At 41.5% G+C, this 21,469-nt stretch overlaps 1 protein-coding gene across 1 annotated transcript in view; it reads right to left on the reverse strand.

Moving 5' to 3' along the window:
* Nucleotides 1–21,469, reverse strand: part of LOC134864067 (nidogen-1-like) — a 39,056-nt gene extending 17,587 nt beyond the window's left edge. The window contains 11 exon segments of the mRNA XM_063882814.1: nucleotides 550–678; nucleotides 1,374–1,511; nucleotides 3,939–4,172; nucleotides 4,290–4,490; nucleotides 4,890–5,141; nucleotides 5,459–5,599; nucleotides 5,710–6,320; nucleotides 6,540–6,619; nucleotides 6,621–6,770; nucleotides 8,545–8,847; nucleotides 21,177–21,469. Coding sequence (XP_063738884.1) covers nucleotides 550–678; nucleotides 1,374–1,511; nucleotides 3,939–4,172; nucleotides 4,290–4,490; nucleotides 4,890–5,141; nucleotides 5,459–5,599; nucleotides 5,710–6,320; nucleotides 6,540–6,619; nucleotides 6,621–6,770; nucleotides 8,545–8,847; nucleotides 21,177–21,383 — 2,446 coding nt within the window. The 5' untranslated portion in view covers nucleotides 21,384–21,469.

Below are 21,469 nucleotides of genomic sequence, written 5' to 3' on the forward strand. Positions count from 1 at the left end.
GTGGTGATTTGCTTTGTAAAGAAATGTTTCTTTATTTTATTATTTTGTGCTTTTCTCTTTCTCAGTCTTGTAACTAGGACAATGCACAATATTTTCACTGCAAATTTTCATCAACTTGCATCTGAAAAATGGTTGGTTCTTTTGGCACCTCTGGGCCTCCGTACATAAATCAACAACACTGATCCCTGGAGATCTGATAGTAGTTCTGGTGTGTATTCTCATGTTGAATCACATGTTCTGTGTTCAACAAAGACATGCGTTTGTTACGTGTTGAGTGGAGAGAGTCCAATTGTACAAAAACGTTATTGTTCTTGTCTGATGGCGGCTTATAGAACATCTGTATAGAAAACAAGGGACTCTCTGAAACAGTGACACACACAGGAATAACACACTCCACCCACCCACACAGCTGTTAATACACTCACACACACACACACACACACACACACACACACACACACACACACACACACACACACACACACACACACACACACACACACACACACACACACACACACACACACACACACACAAAGTTAAATGTACCAATGCAGGTCCGTCCGTCGTTGGCGAACACGAAGCCGGTGAAACACTCGCAGCGGAAGGTCCCGGGCTGGTTGCTGCAGACGGCGTTAGCTCCACAGATCTGAGGCGACTCACGGCACTCGTCGGTATCTGCCAATAACACACAAAATATGTAGTAAAGCACTTATTTATACTTCATTAAAAGACAGTAACAAGTTAGCATGGCTAGAGACACCGAGCACATCAAAAACGCCTTAACGCCAAAACACTGATTTAAATTTCAATTTGCATCAGAAATCATGAGAAAAATGCAGAGATGAATTGGTTTCACGCATCCTCCATCCCACCGTCACTTAAATAAGTAACTTTAAAGCTAACTAGAATAAAGGCTGAAACAAAGTCAAGATAAACAAAAAGTGTAAACAAGAGAGAGAATATATAATATAGTCTTTCAATCAGAAGGATTACCAAAAAAATGGTATTACATCGATGTGGACCCGAGCGCAAAACTGAGCATAATATATGCATCACTTTGGATCATTAAAGCATCAGCAAAATGAACTGTAATACAATAAACTGTAGCAGTTGTTGCCTGTAGGGGGCGGAAGAGTTGAATATAGCAGCTTTTCTATGCCTGCAGGTGGCTCATGTTGGACTGTAGCTGCAGGAGTTTGATAAGGAGGATCTTTACAAACGGATTCATTGTACTGCATTACATTTTGAGTTGACTTAAAAATGTTTCAACCTGCGCAGCATGCTTACACTTCCATTGTTGTAAAGCAGAGTTTGTTCAGTTACTCTTCAACCCCTCCCATCAATATGTAAGCATCCAGAGGATGTGTTACCTTGGCAGTAGCGTCCGTCTCCAGTGAAACCAGAGGCACAATCACAGGTGAACTGCAGGCCTTCTCCTGGTCGGCACATAGCGTTGATGTCACAGCCGTGTCTGCCGGTGAAGCATGGGTTCTGCTCGGGAAGAGAACCTGCAAAGTAACACACACCCTGCAGGTTAAAATCAACAAGTGGCATGTCTACAGTGTGACCCAGGTTGTGTTCAGACTCGGATGATGTGACTGGTAGGTATTTGGTAAATAATTAACAATTAACTTCTTAAGGAGTCGCCTCTGCTCCATGGACGGCTGAATCTAACTCTAAGAAAACACTCTCGGACTTGTCATGGTAATTGGTAACAAAAAAAAGAAGGGTTAAAATGTTTGCATCAGAACCAGAGATATATTCCATGTTGTTCTTCCATGTCAAAACAAGGCAACTACATTACCCACAATGCAATTTATCCTTGACCCTGTAGCAGAGATAAGAAGCAGACTAAAGCTGTCTGCTCTTTTCTTTCTAACTCTACACCTCCCTCTGGAGACACTGAAGGCTTTAAACCTATACTCCCCCACACCAGGAAATACACTGAGGTGGAAAATCACCGTAGTTCTTAAAGGAACCGTGAGTCAGTTTCGTTGTTAGCTCGACGATGAGTGAAATCAAACCCCAGATCCACCCTCGTTTTGAAACAAGCTTGGTCCACATTTTCTCCACAGAGTCCACTATTTTAGCAGCATTGTCGTTTCCTTTTGGATGCTTGCTTATAATCTGACACCTAGATACTACATTTTCTTATCGGTTGACACCAAGAAACGTCTAAAATGCACTAAAACTGGCAGGGGAACGCAGACATATAGTTCAAGTGGGCCATGAGGGATGATTGGTGCAAGGGATTATTTTTGTACCAGTCTATACATGGTTTTTCAGGAAAACCCTACTCACTTTTGAGTGTGATTACAGACTGAAGAGAAAACAGAAGAACCTCCTGAGAGTCTCAGCCAAAGAATCACAGTCAAAGTGACAGTGAAAGCAGCAGGAGCATGCTTAGATTTAAAACAACAATGAAAAACCAGGAGAGAAGCAAGAAAGAGGAGAGGACTTTGAGCTCTACGAGGTGGAGGATTAACTGTTTTAGGATACAGATGCCCCATTTTTAGTCGGATGAATGAAAGTCTGAGAGTTGTAATTATGTTTAAAACTAATTATTATATCTTTTTTAACCAAATTCTTCAATAAATCGTCAAAAAATGTCCATTAAAGGTTCTTGTTTTCAGTCAAAAACGTAATGTGAAGTAAGGATTTTTAGTTGTCATTGAATAAAACACCACATATCAAGTAACATGTTTGCTTAATAATTGACTTTAATGGTCAATACATTATCCGAGGAACACTGTGTTGCTGTGTCCTCTCATTCCCATCATGCAGCTGTGCGTTGGAGCTCCGGACCTTCACCTCCCTACAGGAAATACGACGCAGATGTTCCCCTTTCTGCCAACAAACCCAGGCTGAGTTGTGTTTGCTTGTGTAACTCTGAACCCCCGAGCATCCCACCAACAGCCCCTTGAATACACTCTTACCTCCAAACCCCCTCAAAGGACCCTCCTGATACCCTTCCCCCGTTCCTCTCCCTGCTGTGTCTCGTGGAGGTTGGTATCTCATTGACCTTCACCCCCTGCCAACACTCTACAGCCTCCTCTGATTGCAGCTGAGGAAATAAGGCCGGGCTCAGATTACTGTTTGTCTTCCTGTGATGTCTCACTGCAAACATCGCCGGGGTACTAAACTGTCGGAGGCGTGTTTCCGTGCATTCCTCAGGGTAATAACACACATCTTTGTAGTACGAGGGTCCCTGACAGACAGCCAGGAGACACGGACGCTCTTCTAGAAGAACCTGCACGCTCCTATGTGGACACACTCTTCTGTCATTCAGAAAAAATGCTTCACACACACTAGTGTAGTCGTCACCAGCCCTTGGTGTTGTAGATCAATTACAGCAGGAATCATATCTCTTGGTTTTTACCAATTGTCAATAACAAATGTTTCCCCAAAAGCAGAAAACCTCACAAAATGTGCATCCAAATGTTGCTGTGATACGACACAGATGACCTTGAGAAGCTTTAAAAATGTTGCTGCTCTTACTTTTGTGTGATTGTGTTGGCTACAAATAATCAAATTTGAAACATCCTTTTTTAAAACAAGGACAGATTTGTGTTATTTTGCAACAAATAATGACGATATGATCAGTCGCTCCAGCTATGCTAGTTGCTAGCTGCTAGGTCAGACAGGTTTTACTTTGACACATTGGTGCTTTGGGCTGAATGTCTCATAATAAACACCTGGCATTCTCAAGTTGTAGAAAATATGCTGCCTTTAAATGAGAAAACGTTAATGAAAGTGATTTGTTTTCAGGGTATATTCAGTTTGTAGGGGTTGTTTATAGAAATCTATTACATTGTAAGTCAATTCTGTCTTCTTTTGTATTTAATTTGGGGTGTTTTTGGCTTTCTTTTCCTTCCTCTATAGTGAAGAACATCATCTTCACATTTTAAAGCCACAGCAGATAAACTAGGACTCACTGTGGACGGAGCCGATCTTGTTGCTCATGGCGTAGCGGATCAGATTGTTATCGGGATCGAACATCACAAAAATCTGGTCCACACTGAGCTGCTGGGTGGACATCGCCGCCCTGCTGGCCTCGTCGTGCAAGCAGCTCTGGAAGGTGATGGTCTGACGCCACTGGTAGCTTCTGGTCTGGACGTCGCCTTCAGACGAGGTGATGGTGTAGTCGCGGTTGGAGGAGGAAGTGATCACTAGGAGCAGAAAGCATGGAAACATTAAACACTCTCCAGACAGGACGAGTCATAGAGAGTCTAGATAGCTGTATAATGAACTGTTTGAATGCAAAACCAATGCTTCATCATCCTTACAGTTTCTGTCGTACTGGTAGACCTCCTTGTATGGGCTGATCTGCACAGAGGACCCCAGTGGGATGGCGGGCAGACGTCCGTCCAGCTCGGTGCTGACCACCAGGTGGTCGTGTTCGTCGATTCCTTTGAACTGCTGCCTGATGTTCAGGCGCTCGTTACCGGGGTGGAAGATCACCTCGGCTTGTCGGAAAAACACACCACCTGTACAGACATGTAAGAAAAACATGAGTATTTCAATATCAGACAATAACATACAGTTCCTGAAACAAAAGGGTTAGAACAATTTTGAGCAAAGGACATTGTGATTCATTCAACAAAAAAAATCCAATTTGGGGTCAGTGCACATATTATAGATCCATCCATCCATCCATCCATCCATCCATCCATCCATCCATCCATCCATCCATCCATCCATCCATCCATCCATCCATCCATCCATCCATCCATCCATCCATCCATCCATCCATCCATCCATCCATCCATCCATCCATCCACCTACATACCTACCTCTCTATCTACCCATCTATCTATCTATCTATCTATCTATCTATCTATCTATCTATCTATCTTGCCTTTTACCCAACAAAAACATCCTCTTACCGATCAGACTGAATCCGTTCTGGTAGCCCGGCTGCTCCAAAGCGAAAGCCCACCCGATGACTCCCCCAAGAGAGGACAGCGGCTGCAGGGAGGGACCGATGCCGGCAGGGATGTTGCTGATGGCCACGTAGGCCCGTCCGTCATTCGCTACCACGTACGAATGCAAGTCGTTGTTACTGAGCTCAATGGGCGTGGCAGAGTTCCCGACGAACACTCGACCGATAACCTTGCCATTCATTCTCTGAGGTTTGCCTGGAAGGAAAACAGGGTCTTGATTTAGTAAAGAATAAGTTCAAAGGATGGTAAAGGACCAGAGCCTTTTCCTGGGTTGGGCTTCGTTTGGTTACACTCTCCTTGTTTATATTATTGTTTATTATTGCTAATTGTTGTTGAAATCTCTTTCTCTGTGGACCAATATGAACAAAAGTAGATCTTGTTTTGCCTAGAATGTGCAAAGGAAAAACCCCAGAGATGAAAGCCGATGATTCCACGGCGATAGAGTCGTGACTGTTGAGTAAAAATCGGTACATATTTCCAGTCCCTTCATCAAAATCAGAAATGCTTCTCACCTTCTGCTACACAGTCCTTCCCATTTCCATAGTACCCAGGTCTACAATGGCAGCAGTACCCTTGGCTGTAATCCCGGCAGTCAGCGAAGGCCGAGCATTTGTTCCGGTTGTGGGCGCAGGTCTCCGAATTGTACGCAAATACTGTGGAAAACAACCAGAGGAAGAAACCAGTAGTGTTTAATCAATATAACTGAAGACATTTGAGAGGAAAAACAGGAGGAATCGACACATGTTTAGCTTTAGGGATTTACCGTTGACATTGAGATCTTCGTCCTCGTCAACCACGACGATCTGGGGTTGCTGGGGCCGGTGATAGGGTGGCAGTGGTTGGACTGGTTCAGGGTACCTCGGATCGACTGGAGCATATCTAGGATCAACGGGTTCTGGGACGCTGTACCTCGGTTGCAAAGGCTCGGAGACGGGGTATCTGGGTTCAGATGGTTCGGGGTATCTGGGTTCAGATGGTTCGGGGTATCTGGGTTCAGATGGTTCGGGGTATCTGGGTTCAGATGGTTCGGGGTATCTGGGTTCGGATGGTTCGGGGTATCTGGGTTCAGATGGTTCGGGGTATCTGGGTTCAGCCCTCTCAACGTCAGTGTTTGTTGGTGTCTCAGATTCGGGGTATTCTGGCTCATAATCCAGCCCCCCATACTCTGGTGTCAGGGTCTCAGTTTCTGGGTATATGGGTTGGTACTCATTGGCAGGTGTGATCTCTTCCACCTGGGTTTGCCTAGGAAGGACGGTCGAGGAAAGTTCGGTGGCCTCGTCTTCCTCGGTGGTCACTCCCCCAGTAATGGCGACAAAGAATGGCGAGGAGCCGATCTCGTAAACCCAGACTCCTTTCTGTCCTGCGTTGGTCTTCCTAGTTGGATAAAGGAAAGAAGAAAAATCAGTCCCAAGTTGAGGAAATCTTTGTCATAGCATGTGCATCTATTTTGTTTATCCTTTAGGCCTCTTCTACACCTCTATAAGGAGTTGTTTCCTCTTCCGTTTCCATTCAAAAGTGACCAGAGCCTTGACAAATCTGCACCTTGGAGGGTATGCGCCTTTTAAAGAAGGTAAAATAACATCAGATTCATACTCAGTGAGTTCCCTGATGGAGGTCTCTTCATTGGTGGTGGTGCGGAAGTACGTTCCCAACGATGTCTTCCAGAACCAGCCTGTCTACAAGTCCTTCATTGAATCCCGCCTCGAGGAGCTCAGTCTTGCCCCCTACTGACGTGGAGAGAAACTGCAGACCGCCTTGGGGGTACAAGAGGATGGCGCAGGAGGACAAATCCATCATGGCCACGACCAGCTGGAAAGTGTTTCTCTGAAAGAACAAAGGGAGGTATTGTTGAGCAGGAACTCTAAAGGAAAATGAATATGGAGTCCTCACGGGCTCTGCGTGTTCGTGAGGACTATTAACCAGCTGGAAAATTGTGTGAAGGACATTTAGCAGGTAAAGGGTCAGAGTGTGAGAGACAGCAAAAGCATGACCACCTGTAGAACATGTATGTCTTAGTAAAAGGCGAGGTGTACTGAGACAGGAAGATTTAAGTCCATTACTAATGGTCTTCAAAAACGTCACATGGCAGTCTACTTTATTCTAAATTGTAGCTTGACTTACTTTTTTAGTATTTCTGTTTGCTTATTGACCCACTGATACTCTGATGTTGATGTTCTGAGCCTCTATCATGATGTGCAAAAGGACTATAGCGTTAAATACTTTATAAAATGGTCTTTTTTTGAGCTGCTGCTCCACAAAAAATGGAAATCCCCACCATTAGGTCTTAATCTTTCCCTACTATAGTGTTTCCTGTGTTTGTTTGTTTTGTATTTTCATTACATCAAGTGCTGTCTCTGCTTATCTTGATGTACACTAGAGGTAATTACTGCTAGATCCCCTGACAGTAAACTGCAGCGTGTGATTACACGTATATCTGAAGGGAACACCCATTCTTTGCATTTGGGAACTTTGATCCAAATAACCTATAATTAAGATAGTTACGTATATAATATATGTTGTTAGTCCTACTTCTCATAGAAGATGATGCATCGCTGTAGATTAAACCGTATATATAATATCCAGAGTTTAAATTAGCATGTTAAACAACAACAGTTAAATGCACACTTATAGTAAAACACTGATAAGGTACATTTCACTCTTCATACTTTAAGTATTTTTCTAATAAGATATTTATAGGCAATTGTTTTTAAAGGTTTTGTTTAAAGTATTCCTAGCGTTAGTATGCTGTTTTTAAACTAAGCTCCCTAGTTTTGTACGTCCTGCTTTTTATTTTTACTTTTAAATATGTTTCGTAGATCATTTAAAAAACGTATATCCTCGACTTGAAGCACCTTGAGATGACGTTGGTTTTAAAAGTGTGCTATATAAATCAAATGTTTTATTATTTGTATTATTATTATTGTTGTTATTATTATTATTGTTATTATTTTTGTATTATTATTATTATTATTTGTATTATTATTATTGTTATTATTATTATTATTGTTATTATTATTTTATTTTAATTATTATTATTTTATTTTAATTATTATTATTTTTTATTTTAATTATTATTATTTTTACTATTATTATTATTATTATTATTATTATTGTTATTATTATTATTGTTATTATTATTTGTATTATTATTGTTATTATTATTTTTATTATTATTATTGTTGTTGTTGTTATTATTATTATTACTACTTGTATTATTATTATTATTATTTGTATTATTATTTATTTGTATTATTATTATTTTATTATTATTATTATTGTTGTTATTATTATTTGTATTATTTTATTTTTATTATTATTATTATTATTATTATTATTTGTATTATTATTATTATTAAAGTATAGAAGCATTCAATGCATTAAAATAGCAGCATCTTTTTATATTTCGAGTACATTTTGCTGATGATTTGCGGATAACTGCACGACTTTTACTCGTAGTGGAGTTTCTTCATCTGTGGTTTTGATTCTTTTACTGAGGGAGAGGATCTGAAAACTTCCTTGACATCGACATATCTATAAAACAATTTTCCAAGACTTAATTCAGGTCTCAGATATAGAAGAAACACCCTCAGCCCCTCACTTTGGTGTCCAGCCTGTCTCCTCGTCCAGACGTCCCCCGGGCGGCCATGTTTTCCCAGGTGACGATGAACACAGTGATGGGATCCACTCCCTCGTCTCTGGGGAAAGCTCGCCTGATGTGCTCCGCGGATTTATTCAGGATCTCCGGGCTGCTGTCCCACCTGTAGTGCACCCTCCCCTGTCCGTCGCTGTCCTCCAGGTCTCCCAGAAGGGCTGAAATCATTTTGAAATTGGAGGGCATCTTCCCGAGGTACTCCTCCTCGGCCTCAGGCTCCACCGTGGACACAAATCCATTCGTGTTAATCTGGAACAGAAGACAGAACGATTTCAGTCCTGTGGATCATATATACTTTGTACAGAAGTCGATTAAGGCCATTAAATTAATTGTTTATTAATATTAGATGATTATAGTTAGGAGTCTTAAAAAAATAAACACTACACCCATTGACATATGTTTTTTGTCTCCAGTTAAAAAGGTCACAATTGGCTTTCATCAATGTCAAGAAGTGACTGATTTATAGAAGTAATGGGAACGTGAAACGTGTTTTGGAGACGTGATGCTTTGTGTTACAGAAATAAATATAAAGTCAACACCCTCAGTGACGCCTGGGAAAGAACAGAAAGGCATACTGGTCTATTGGCAACGGTAAAGGTGTGTCTCAATCGCCTTATTCAAGATAACCTGTATATTCACACAAAATAAATCTGGAGAATTATTTTATTCTAAGGTAGGACTTGGTAATCATGACTAATCTTAAACATATTATTTAGAATTTTCTCACTTAGACAAGCTCATAAATCTGGAGGTAGGTTTTAAAAGTAAGACTCAGTCTGACTCAGGGTTCCTGAACTGATGCAGTGTTCCTGAAGGTCTATTATGAGTAATAACAAATGTCTCGCAACTCAGAGAAATAATACGATTATTTGGGGTATTTTGAACACATTTTTTGGGTGATTTTTTTCCTTGGAAACAAGATGTGGCCAATGATGACATTACAATTCGTATCAATGGTTTTACAAAGCTGTATACTTTATGTATTTATATTTCATAAAGCCAACATTAGATATTCACCGAGCACACAAACATATTTAGCATTATAGATTTTGGTAAGCTATGGCGTTAGTTGAAGTAAATCTAAACATTTGATAGAGTTTGAATGCAAATCCTCTGTGTTGCCAGATCTCCAGACAAATCAGGCAAACTGGCCTCCATACATATTGATATTCTACTGGTGTGTCCCTTGGAAAATGCCATTTTAGTGTCAGAAAGTTTAGGAGGTACTGTATGTGGCTTTTGAAAAATGGGTCCAAATCTGTGCTCGCTTTCAAGGACATTGACTCCTAAAGCATCGTGTCCGATCCGACCCTGACCATGAAAGAAAGAAGATACAAAGAAATCCAGAAAATATTTGGTTTATACGTCTGGTTGTGAACGCAGGGTTTGTCCTGTTTCGCAGAGAACAGTTAACCCTCCAGTAATCGTCCAGATCCTGGAGTCTCCTACAGCTCTGCTCGCTTTGTCAGCCCACAGGAATTCCTCACAATAACTCCCCATTCACTCGGAATAAAAGGGATCTTTTTAACCTCATTAACTTAAATCCGCCTTACATTGAATGCCCCGGTAACTGTTTGAGCGCAGAACACCGTGAGCGGTGACCACGGAGCGCATCCATCCGAGGCAGACGGACTTTATGTAATGACGGCTCGGAGGATTGTTTCTCCTGAATGTCACTTTCATTACCACCACAGCTTTCAAGCCCAAATGAGAAGGTGTGCATTTATTTTAAACATGATCAGTGTTGGTTATACAGGGCATCATGCATGTCAGAGTTACATTTTACCATAACAAAGCATGAATCGTTCAAAGGTGTAGCTATTTAAATGTTCTAAGAGATATAATCAGAACTTTGCATGTGTTTTTACTTTATTTCGTGAGAGTTTTGACAATAAAGCGTATAAAACGTCACAGACTTTTGCTTTGAAAACGGTTGAAACTATAAATCCATAGTCAATATTAACAGAGGTAGGCCATATTAATGACAAGACTAATTCCCCTGGTTTGTAGCGGTAATAACGACGTGCGTTATCTCGTTTAATTAGTTCACCCCCTCCAGCCTGATTGAGATCTCAGTAATGTGAAGCTCAAAGACTCGGCCGACACCCAACAAGCTCAGGAGCAACACAAACACACACACAGAGAGACAACCATCCAACAAACAGAGACACGATGCTGGAGGCTGCAGGCGCCGGCACATCCTCAGTTTAGTGTTTGGATGTCGAGGCTGGATTACCAACAGCGGACCGCCACGGTAGAATACGGAACATTTATACGTGAAAAAGTCTAAAACCAACGGACCTTTTTTTATGAAATTATTCACAAAGCATACACAACAAAATGTACCTCAATTAACTACATAACAGTGGATAAATCCTCGATGACATTCATCCTCTAAATCTTCATTACACTGTTCTATACTTTAGCCATGTTCCCATCTTTCCTCAAAGACACGCAGCTGGTTTCTAATTCTCATAGATTTCATTTACTAGATTTTTCCATTGTGAGTAAATTAAGTTATTATCTTTTAGCAAATTCCTTGTTATCTATTTAATAATTGCTATTCTTATCACATGAAATAGATAGGAATCTTTTTTCTGAATTGGTGTTTTCCCCATGGAGCTATTTTAAATGTGCTGTTGACTTTAGGAATGTTTAATTTGAATCCAGGTAATGGTCGGTTTCATTCGGCCTATGTGCATGCTCCATAAATTCCCTTTTTATTCAGTTTTTAATTCACATTTTACTGTTTTGCCGCCACAAACACGACGATATATGACGTACCATTTCTTCCTTAAATGATCTATAGTAAACTAAACCTATTTTACATGTTGTTGAGTTGTGTAACTTTATACCAATCGATCGAAACATAAAGGAATCTAACTCTAATCAACGTAATGGTCCGTGTCATTTGGTTGCCTTTGTAAATGCAAAAATGTACTTTTGAGCCAAATTTTAACAATAAAGTTTTAAGATCTTGGTGGTTTCAACTTCTTGTTTTACCACGACCATGTTTAAAATGTTGAATGCATGACAGACTGTGAGTATGGTCCTTCATTTGATTAAGTAAATGATCCTGGTGATGTGTTCCTGCTTCCACTTCAAGGTGACTTTGGTCATAAATGTTGCGCTGATACTGGGAGGATGAGGGTCACTGGGCGGCCACAGGAAGACAACTCTAATGGGTAACTCCAGCTAGGGTGGATGTTGTCATTTTAAGTTGACTAACGCAGCAATCTCACAAAAGTGCCCTTCAGAAGGTCTAATTTGAGAGTTCAAACCAGAAAACAAAGGCTGCACTCAAACCCTCGGGCTGCTCTCAGGTCCGTCGGAAAAAAACGACATTGTTAGCAACATGCTAATGGCTTTCAAATGGCTGCTGGTTAATGATACCGGTGATACCCTCCACAGTTAGCGAGTGTAACGTGCCTCGTGTGCAACAGATTGTCATTAATATCCCATCAGTCAGTGTTGACCACGGATCAGTCAGTGAGCTGCACACAAGCTGCTTCATTATTATTTACTATGGGATTAAGGGACTGTGTTTCCCGGAACGACTCACATATTCAGCAGGTTAATGTGTGTGCAAGAGGCCCCTCAAGTCAAAGAGCAAGCCATCAGTAGAGGACGGACCTCTATGAAACACAAAATGTACACGAGAGCCATTCGCCGTGAGCACAGGTTTTCCGAAAAGACACATTGGCGAAATCACAAACGAAAAGAACCACAGAGATCCCAAGAAGAAGCTTATTGTCATGCACGAAAGATAAATAAGTTGAGAAATGAATCTACTTGTGCAGAACTGTGTACAAAAAAGGGCAAAAATGTAGAGGAAACGCACCGAAGTACAGTCTGCTATCTTCTCTTAGCACAGAGACTTTAGCAGAGAAACGCTCTCTCCTAAATTCAGTCAAATCAGACGCTAATCTAACTTTGATTGGAAGAACACACACACAGAAAATGTTCTCCACATGCTGCGAAATACTGAATTAGGGTGTTGCATCACACCATATGCATATTAACTAGAGGGGTGTTTTTGTGCTGAAGTATACATGGCTTTAGTCATTAGTTCTTGAGTGAATCATCTCAGATGTACCTGTAGTGAATGCTATAGAGCCTTTGCTCATCTTCAAAGTGTTGCATTTAAAAAGTCTGCGTCATCTCTTCACTTTTTTCATCTCGTCTGTTTGAGATGTAGGCCTCAGTGTTTGTACTGGAGATGAAGTAAGAGAGACATATAAGGGAGGAGAACAGGAGGAAAATGATCTTCCGAGGTACTGATGTTTGGCTCATCAGCAGCTCCAGACATAAACTGTATATCTTACATTCCTGCAGCTTATCTCACGATGTACATCCAGTCTGGGAGAGAGAAAACAGCTGTTCAAACCTCCTCTTTCTTGGCTTTTAGAGAGGAACTACGCCCTCTTGAAAATGCATACACGTTGTTCCAAAGTCAATCCACAAGTATAAGCAAACATGAACGAGTCTCTTTCCCACTCTTGGGATGTCATCAAGTGAAATGTCTGGAACGGCTCCATAGAAAACTAACCGGGACATATATTACAGATGACAATGAGAACAGCCATGGGAATGTTCTGAGTGTATGGGAACATGTTCTGTTACGTAACTGAGGAAGCTACAATGGACTAAAGCCAATTTGGATTCTATAAGGGAAAACCATCAACGTGAGGATCCTCAGAATCAGCCTCACGTTTGTGATCCGTGGAGCAGCTCCTTATACCTGAGAGGTGCTGGTTTCTGGTTTTGAGAGAGTTCACAATTATTGATTGAACGTTCCTAGGCAAGGGGAATATCAGCTCTCTGCTCTCAGGAACGATCCAACCTTTAAACCCTAACGCTTTAAAAAGGAACAGTTCAAGCAAATTAATGAAGTTCATTAGAAATCCAAAACTCCTCAAATAAGTATTAAACTATCGGCACTCCTGGACAACACTGATGTACTGCACTGCAACTACAACTCCTAAAATCATAAACAAATATATGTTATTGTCACTTGTTAGCAACCATCATGTTTATGACATTCACGAGTGGGGTAGTTACTGATGTATCGTAGAACAAGATGTAAAAGTCTCTTCAGCTTGTGAGATCTTATTTCAGGCGTCTAACCACAAACACGACAAAAAACCATAGTCTCCTAGGCGAGGGAACTGGAAGTGGTTGGGGTTAGGGTCATTTCCAGGTTTCAGGACTTATTCCTGCAGTGTAATCCTGACCGACTTTGCTGACTGCAGTTTTTTTAAATGTATGAATCAACTACCAACAGGAGGAGATGACTCCACCTGTGCAGGTAACATAAATCATCAAGCAGACAAGCAGAGAGGTCAAAGGCCAGAGCTTTTCCCAAAACATGAAAGAAGGCTATGTGCGTTTGAGATGAAGCTGCAAAATGAAACAAGAGCCCGAGAGGAAAAGCCGTGCTGCTCGGCTGCCCCTGTAAAGCCTCGAGGGGGCTCAGCGCAGACAGCTCTTCAGGGGAGCTTTTCACCGCGGAGACTTCCTTCAGAGGAACGCATGAATGACAGCAGCATGTGGGTGAAAGGCCGGCGTCTCCCAGCAGGTATCTGACTTTAGAAGAAGACGCCTGCCGAGCCGAGGACTCTTGAGCTTCGTCACAGGAAGTCTTTTGTCCGAGCGGAAAACAAGCTAATGGCTAACGACACTCCCACAGCTTTTATAAGTTCACAGGTTGAAGAGGAGGAGGAAGGCGGGCGGGCTCGGGAAACATTTAGCTTCAGTGTTTGCATGCAACACTTATCCGAGAAGTTAATTGTTAACCGTGGTAATGTTCAGCTCTTGTCAAGTTATATCAGTTTTAATTGAATAGGTTTGAGATTGGAATATTTTCTGCCAGCATGGGTCTTATTCATTGACCATGCACGCAACACTTTCCCCCACCAGGATGCATTACACAGCACTAATGTAACCACCGACTGTGATGGATTACCTCTCTGCAGCGTGCCAATTTAGTCAGGAATTAAGTGAGACTAATGGCTGCCTGAAGGGAACAAATTCCATCAAACCCTGATTACAATGGTCGGCCCAAATGATGTAATTTGTACAGGCCTTAAAATATGCAATAAGACAAATGAAAAAGATTCCTGAAGTCTACATGTCGGATTCTCTGCTGCATATTTTCCACAGTAAACACCAGTTTGTACAAGTAATAATACACGCAGTGTTCGAGGACACAGACTCCTCAGTGGAAACTTGCCAGGACGTCGCTGACATCACACATGTCGGACGCCTGAGATCACCATTATCAGTGTGAGAACAGCGGAGGGAGGAAACACACAGTTATACCATCTGGTTTTCCAGATGTGCCAACTCTGCAGAGGACACTCCACTTCCTGCGGAGGAATAAACCCCTCTCAGCCGCAGCAGCTGGAGCCCAGCCAAGAGATCTGATTTTATTATGAAGCCTTCAGTGTTTTCCTACCTGACGTCAGATCGAGCGTACAAAAGGAAGCTGGAGGAGCGTCGCTGAAGGGCTGATAATTACTGGGGACCTGCAGGATGTCACTCAAGTTAGGGGGGTAGGTGGAGAAACGTTTAAGAGGGGGGCGGGTACTGTATGGACTACAGACTCACAGCAACCAATTAGAGCTTCACAGTGTGAGACAATCACATGGCTTAGATGCATTTTATTCTGAAAAGCTCCATTATTTCACATGCTCTGTTGTTCTGGCGTTCGAACCTGCAGAACTATAGCGGGTAAGCTACTGAAATGTTCGTTATAGGGCTGCACAGTTTATCGAAAATCCATTTTGAGGTGTAAGTTTGGCAAAGATCGCTTGAACTGTGAACAATTAGGGCATTAAGACCTTTTTTTCTAATTGATTATTAAATAATAAACGATCAAAACCACTTACTTCAGTTTCTGCAAACTCCACTTACTGTCTGGGGTCTTTGTTGGCAGTGAACCGAAGCAGAACGTATATATTTAACTATGTGTTTAAATATCGCAAGTGATATCGTCCAGGCAATAATCAACAGCTTTGAGGCATATCGCATGTTTTTCTGATATCATGCAGCCTTAGTTTATCACATCCTGCAATGAGCAACGTGTTGGACAAAGGAGAGAAACCCAGAGAATGACAGAACGGATTCACACCAATGAACCATGAAGCGGAATCCCACAAAGTACCTGAACTTAAAAAGAGCAGTCCGACTTTCATTAAATCTCCTGTTTGGCCTCAAACCCACAGCAGCAGCGTTGCTAATTGGAGAAATGTGAGGTTTAGTTTCTTGGCCAGCACATGTTGACTGCAGGACCAGGGATTCAATCAATCTACCAACTGAGAAACCGCTCATTGAACACCATATGGTAGATACTGAAGCATGGCACTTTAAAAATCATGGAATTACAGATTTCAAAATAAAATGGGTTCATTTTCTCCGAAGTATGATTCTGGACATTAGATTTCGTGCCCATAAATGTTGACTATTCTTACAAGTAAGTATGAAAAACTGTATGGTATTATGGAATTTGACAACCAGCTGTTATTAAATATAAGCAAAACCCTAAAACTCTGACCAAAAGGGGTCCAATGTACAAAACACTGTACTGTCAGATACTGGAAGAGGGCGTTTTATGGTCTGGTCTTAACCTTAAACACTTTTTTGTATCAGAAAAATCTAAACCTTTACTTCTGATGTTAACAGAACACTTAACAATTGGATCGATTTGGATTTTTCGTTCAACGGTAAAGGTTTTTTAGAGAGTACAGAAAGACAAAAGTATCCAGAAACAGTCTGTGGGTAAAAGTGGTGGACAAAGAGATTCATCATTGCTGCTAAACCCAAACAGGACTGCAGCATCCATTCACTTCCTGTCCTGTAGGTGCACACAGTTCAACACATTTACCCTCCAACCACAAACCTACGTCTTTGTCTTCATCTAAATGTCTGCTCTGAATTCTGCCTGCAGCGCCTGAAATAACGAGAAACATGAAGACTACCTTCGAGATGTCCCGGTAACTTCCTGTAGAGACACAGGGAGATCTGTGTGGTCTGCATGTTTTAACAGCAGCATGAGAAACAAATGGTGATGTGAAACTCAGAGGAAAGACCCCTCTCTCTCTCTCTCTGTGTGTGTGGAGGATTCAGGGTGGTGAAGAGGTTCAGCTGCTGGAGCAAATTCCTTACTGAGCAAATTAATCAAAAGTTAGAAAGGAAAATAGTCTTTGTTCTCCAAACGCCTGCCGCTACATGATGCTGTGATACTGTCACAACAAGCACAGACACACAGAGTCATTGTTTAAATAATGCAGATAATGCTATGAGATGTATTCTTTGGCTTTATTCATTTCGCCTTTTCTGCTGCTTTTGATGGACAGCTTAACAAATACAGGACTAAATGCAAAGAAAGGTCTGTGGGTCTGATTCGAACCCTTCTGTTACTTTTGTACCTGCATGTGTGCAATTAATTTAGTTGTCTGCATGTTCTCCACTGGTACACAACTTGATATAATATATGTTATACATCTTAAAACCCAGTATATCACCAAGTACAAACTGTCTTTTCTGTGAGGTAACTCTGGATCGCCTACCTTTAAATCCAAGTAACCTCAATTGGAAGATATGAAAAAAGGAATGATTGCCCACAACCAGTTTATGTTTTTTGCACAAACCTGGCGAGAAGCAATCACCAATCCAGAAATCAACCAGTGCTCCAATATACAGCTCTTTATCTCCACAGGTACGGCAGCCAGTCAAGTGTTTGTTGAATTCCAATACAGAGAAAATTGTCAGGAGTTTATAGAATACAATACCAAAAGGTCATTTAACTCAAAGACATGTCTATAAATAATAAAGTGGTCTCTTATTTTTTCCGGGGCTGTATCATAAAACATTACTACATAAACCAAATCTTGTATTTCACAATTACTACAACATAAATGCATTTAGAGATACGTTAAATAACCAACGTTTTAAAATAGATTTGGCAATGGGAAACTGTCCTAAACATGGCCAAGTCATTGGTTAACACGAAGAGAGCGCAGACCTCCACCAGGACCAAATGCCTTATCTCACAAAAGTGAAAAATGACTTACCGTAATTTCCGGACTATAAGCCGCTACTTTTTTCCCACGCTTTGAACCTCGCGGCTTATACAATGACGCGGCTAATTGATGGATTTTTCCCGCTTTCACAAGCTTCATGCCGCCAAAATGGGATTTTGAAAAAAAAAAGACAAAGAACTGATTACCGTCACATAATGTGGCGTAAATCGAGCGTGCTCAAACTTCCCATCATTCTGATTACGGTAGTCATTGTGTCACCTCATCATGGCAAAGACACGGAGAAATGCGTATGATGCAGCTTTCAAGTTGAAGCGAATCATCAGTCACGCTGAAAACAACTGGGCATGAAAAAACGCACTTCACCTGTGTTCTGAGCTGCACGGCATCGGGAGAAAAGCTTCCACCGATGTTGATTTTTAAACGCATGACGATGCCAAGAAAATTCTCGAGAGGAATTGTTGTGAAAGTCAACGAGAAAGGATGGATGACGGAAGGGCCTAATGCATGAATGGCATACGGAGTGTTACGGCAAGCGACCGGGAGGATTCTTTCACAAGAACCAGGCTTTGCTCGTGTTGGACAGCATGAGGGCCCACATAACAGATTCTGTGAAAGAAGCCATCAAGAGGACAAACTCAATTCCAGCTGTGATTCCTGGGGGCACAACAAAGTATGCAAAGTGCATTTAAGGTGGCGCTCCGTGTTCAGTGGGAGGCTTGGATGACAAGTGGGGAGAAATCCTTCACTAAAACGGGCCGCATGCGAAGAGCAACTTATGGTCAAGTCTGCCAGTGGGTCCTGCCAGCGTGGAGCATTATCAAAAAATCCACTATCATCAACGGGTTTCGAAAGGCTGGACTGCTGCGTGTTGAAGAGGGCAGCATGAGCTCAGCGGGGAATTTGCCTCCGGATGAAAGTGACGAGAGCGACAATGAAGACGATCCAACATCGGATGAAGCAATTCTGAGGCTATTCAACTCCGACACCGAAGGAGATGACTTCAGTGGTTTCAGTGCACAGGAGGAGGAAGATAGTGACCAATGACTTTCTTGGTGGGCTACTGTTTACTGCTATTTTCGTTAAAGCCTGTGTAAAGTTCATTTGTTTCAATGTACCGTTAGGCACCTGCGGCTTATAGACATGTGCGGCTTATTTATGTACAAAATACATATTTTTTAAAAACTCAGTGGGTGCGGCTTATATTCAGGTGCGCTTAATAGTCCGGAAATGACGGTAAGTCTTCTGTGGCCGCGCTTCAGCCCGTCACACAACTTCAAAGATCAAGGTGCTACACAAGTCAACAAAGAAACCATGATGAGAATAATAAGCTCCTTAGCGGGGATGATATCGCCAGACATTTATGTTGTTATTCTACGAATTCCATTACAACCATTAGCATTAAATCAAAGTTCCAAAAAAACGTGGGGGCTTCTAGGGGCCCCTCAGGTTCTGGGGCCCCAAAGCAGTTGCCTCAACTTGTCAGTTTGGTAAACTAGTTTTTATGAGATTAAGATTGATTCTTTAACTCCTTAAGGAAGTATAAGTGTTGAAATTAACTCAATTAAAACAAGATTACAGAAGTTGAGCACGTTGGAAACATGTTTCACGCAGAGTGTGTAGATGCTACAATCTGGATTATCTGTCACATGACCTGAGGTATGCATTGTGTGTGTGTGTGTGTGTGTGTGTGTGTGTGTGTGTGTGTGTGTGTGTGTGTGTGTGTGTGTGTGTGTGTGTGTGTGTGTGTCAGCTTGATGAAAGGCTTATTTGTGTTGGCTTTTAATTGACTCGCATTCCAGCCTCTGTTCCTCTGTTCAGAGAATCCAACACCTCCGTCTCTCAGAAAACAGAACAAACAGTAAACCACACACACACACACACACACACACTCCACCTGTCTGTTCACACCACCAACACTTCAACGTGTCACCTCTGCAATCACCACAAGTCAAACACTCCTGCAGGACTGCTGTGGGTCTAAAACCAAAGGAGCAGCTACGACTGCAGGGAACACACACACACACACACACACACACACACACACACACACACACACACACACACACACACAGATTTTGTAAACAGCTTTAAAATGCTTGGAGGTAATTAAGAGCCAATAGAAAACCTTATCAGGTGTCAACAAACACACAGAGAGAGCAGACTCAAAGGCTGAAGAGACGAGACAGTTCACTCATCAAACTAATCAATCATGCGTGTGACGTCGGAAAATTAGCAGTGGAATAATTAGAAGCAGATTGAAATTGTGTCAGAATCATTAAAGTGAAAAGAAATACTGAGCTGGAGATTGTATGGAAGTCCTGTAGTACCAGTTACAGTGTTTAACAATATGCCAACTAACTAAGAGATGATACCAGTAAAAATAAGCCTGCTAGATATGAGAAGAATTGACAATATCGGTGTTGAATATTGCAAAAAACAATATAACTTGCAATGAATAAGTACACATTAAAGTATATGAACTTCAGCCTCACTGCGCTGTGCTAAAACATAACGAATAGCTTGTTAAATTTCAAAAAGATGTCCAACATTTGGACTTTTGACTCAACAACAAACACACCATTAAAAGAGTAACATTTAAAATTGGTCCTTTTAACCATCTATGAAAATCCTTGCTTGCAAAATCGCAGTCCATCTCGTGTTGGGTCTGATAACGATGATAGCGATTACAAAACTAAAGAAAGGATTTGAAACTGAAGACTGAAAGTTTGGAAGTGATTCATGTGAAAATGTGAGAGCTGAAAGGACTTGAAGTGTAAGTTGAAGTGTAAGAATTTAAAAGGAGGTGAGGTGTCAGTCGCTGATTAAACAGAAGGCCTCATGAGGTGTCAACAAACAAACAGACAAACAAGAGACAAGAAAAGTAAAGATGGGATTTTTTTTACAGACAGAGCAATCAGGCCAGCTGGATCAATAACTGAATACCTTCACTTTACATGTGGCGTGAATGAAGAGGAGAAAGACACAGAATAAAAAGCAAACACGTCTTATAAAAAGCCTTCAAATAAAAACATTTCCTTTATATACAAATGTTAAATAACAGAAATGAAGGCAGGATTTTCTGGGATATAAAGTTTAAATGATCTTCCTTTGTTATGTTTGCTTCCAAGTCACACAAGTTGAAATGTCTACTGTAATGCTAAGAAGACAACAGATCACTTACAAAATAAATGTATGGGAACATAATTAGCATTGTATTTTAACATGAAGTGGTTGAACATTATTAACTGAGGAGAAACCCTGCATTCATTCATTCAAGTTGGAGTTTTTGTTTTTCTGAATTGCTGATTTACCTATTGTCTTGTTTATAATTTGTGCAAACTCTGCTCATTGATTTAAGTTTTTACTGGAGTTGATCAACTTTGTCCCAGCCTAAACCACTTTGGATTTCCCCCCAATTTTCTGCTGCTCTTCCCCCTGGTTCTTGCACACTTATTCAACTTTTATGAATGAACCTCATAATTAAATCCGGTCTCTTTGTCGTTAAACTCGTAGTCTGCGGGGTGTTGGACTCACATAAACTTTGTCGAAGGTGTTGCTGAAGAAGTACAGAGATCCGTTGAGGGGCAGCTCTGCGGTGGAGTCGGATCCGGGCTGCAGCTGCTGGTCTCCGGCTTCTTCTCCGAACTCAAACAGCTCCTCCAGCTCCAGAGCCTGGGTCAAAACACTCAGGCTCAATAAGCACGACCAGAACCACAACCAGCTCCGGTACCGTGGACCCATTTTCTCCACAAATGCTCCACAGATAAAGTTAGAAAGAGCGGTGTTTCTAAAAGAAGTAAGCCGGGGATGAGGTGCGATGAGCGGGT

This window comes from Eleginops maclovinus, chromosome 5, assembly GCF_036324505.1.
Source record: "Eleginops maclovinus isolate JMC-PN-2008 ecotype Puerto Natales chromosome 5, JC_Emac_rtc_rv5, whole genome shotgun sequence".
Classification (NCBI taxonomy): domain Eukaryota; kingdom Metazoa; phylum Chordata; class Actinopteri; order Perciformes; family Eleginopidae; genus Eleginops; species Eleginops maclovinus.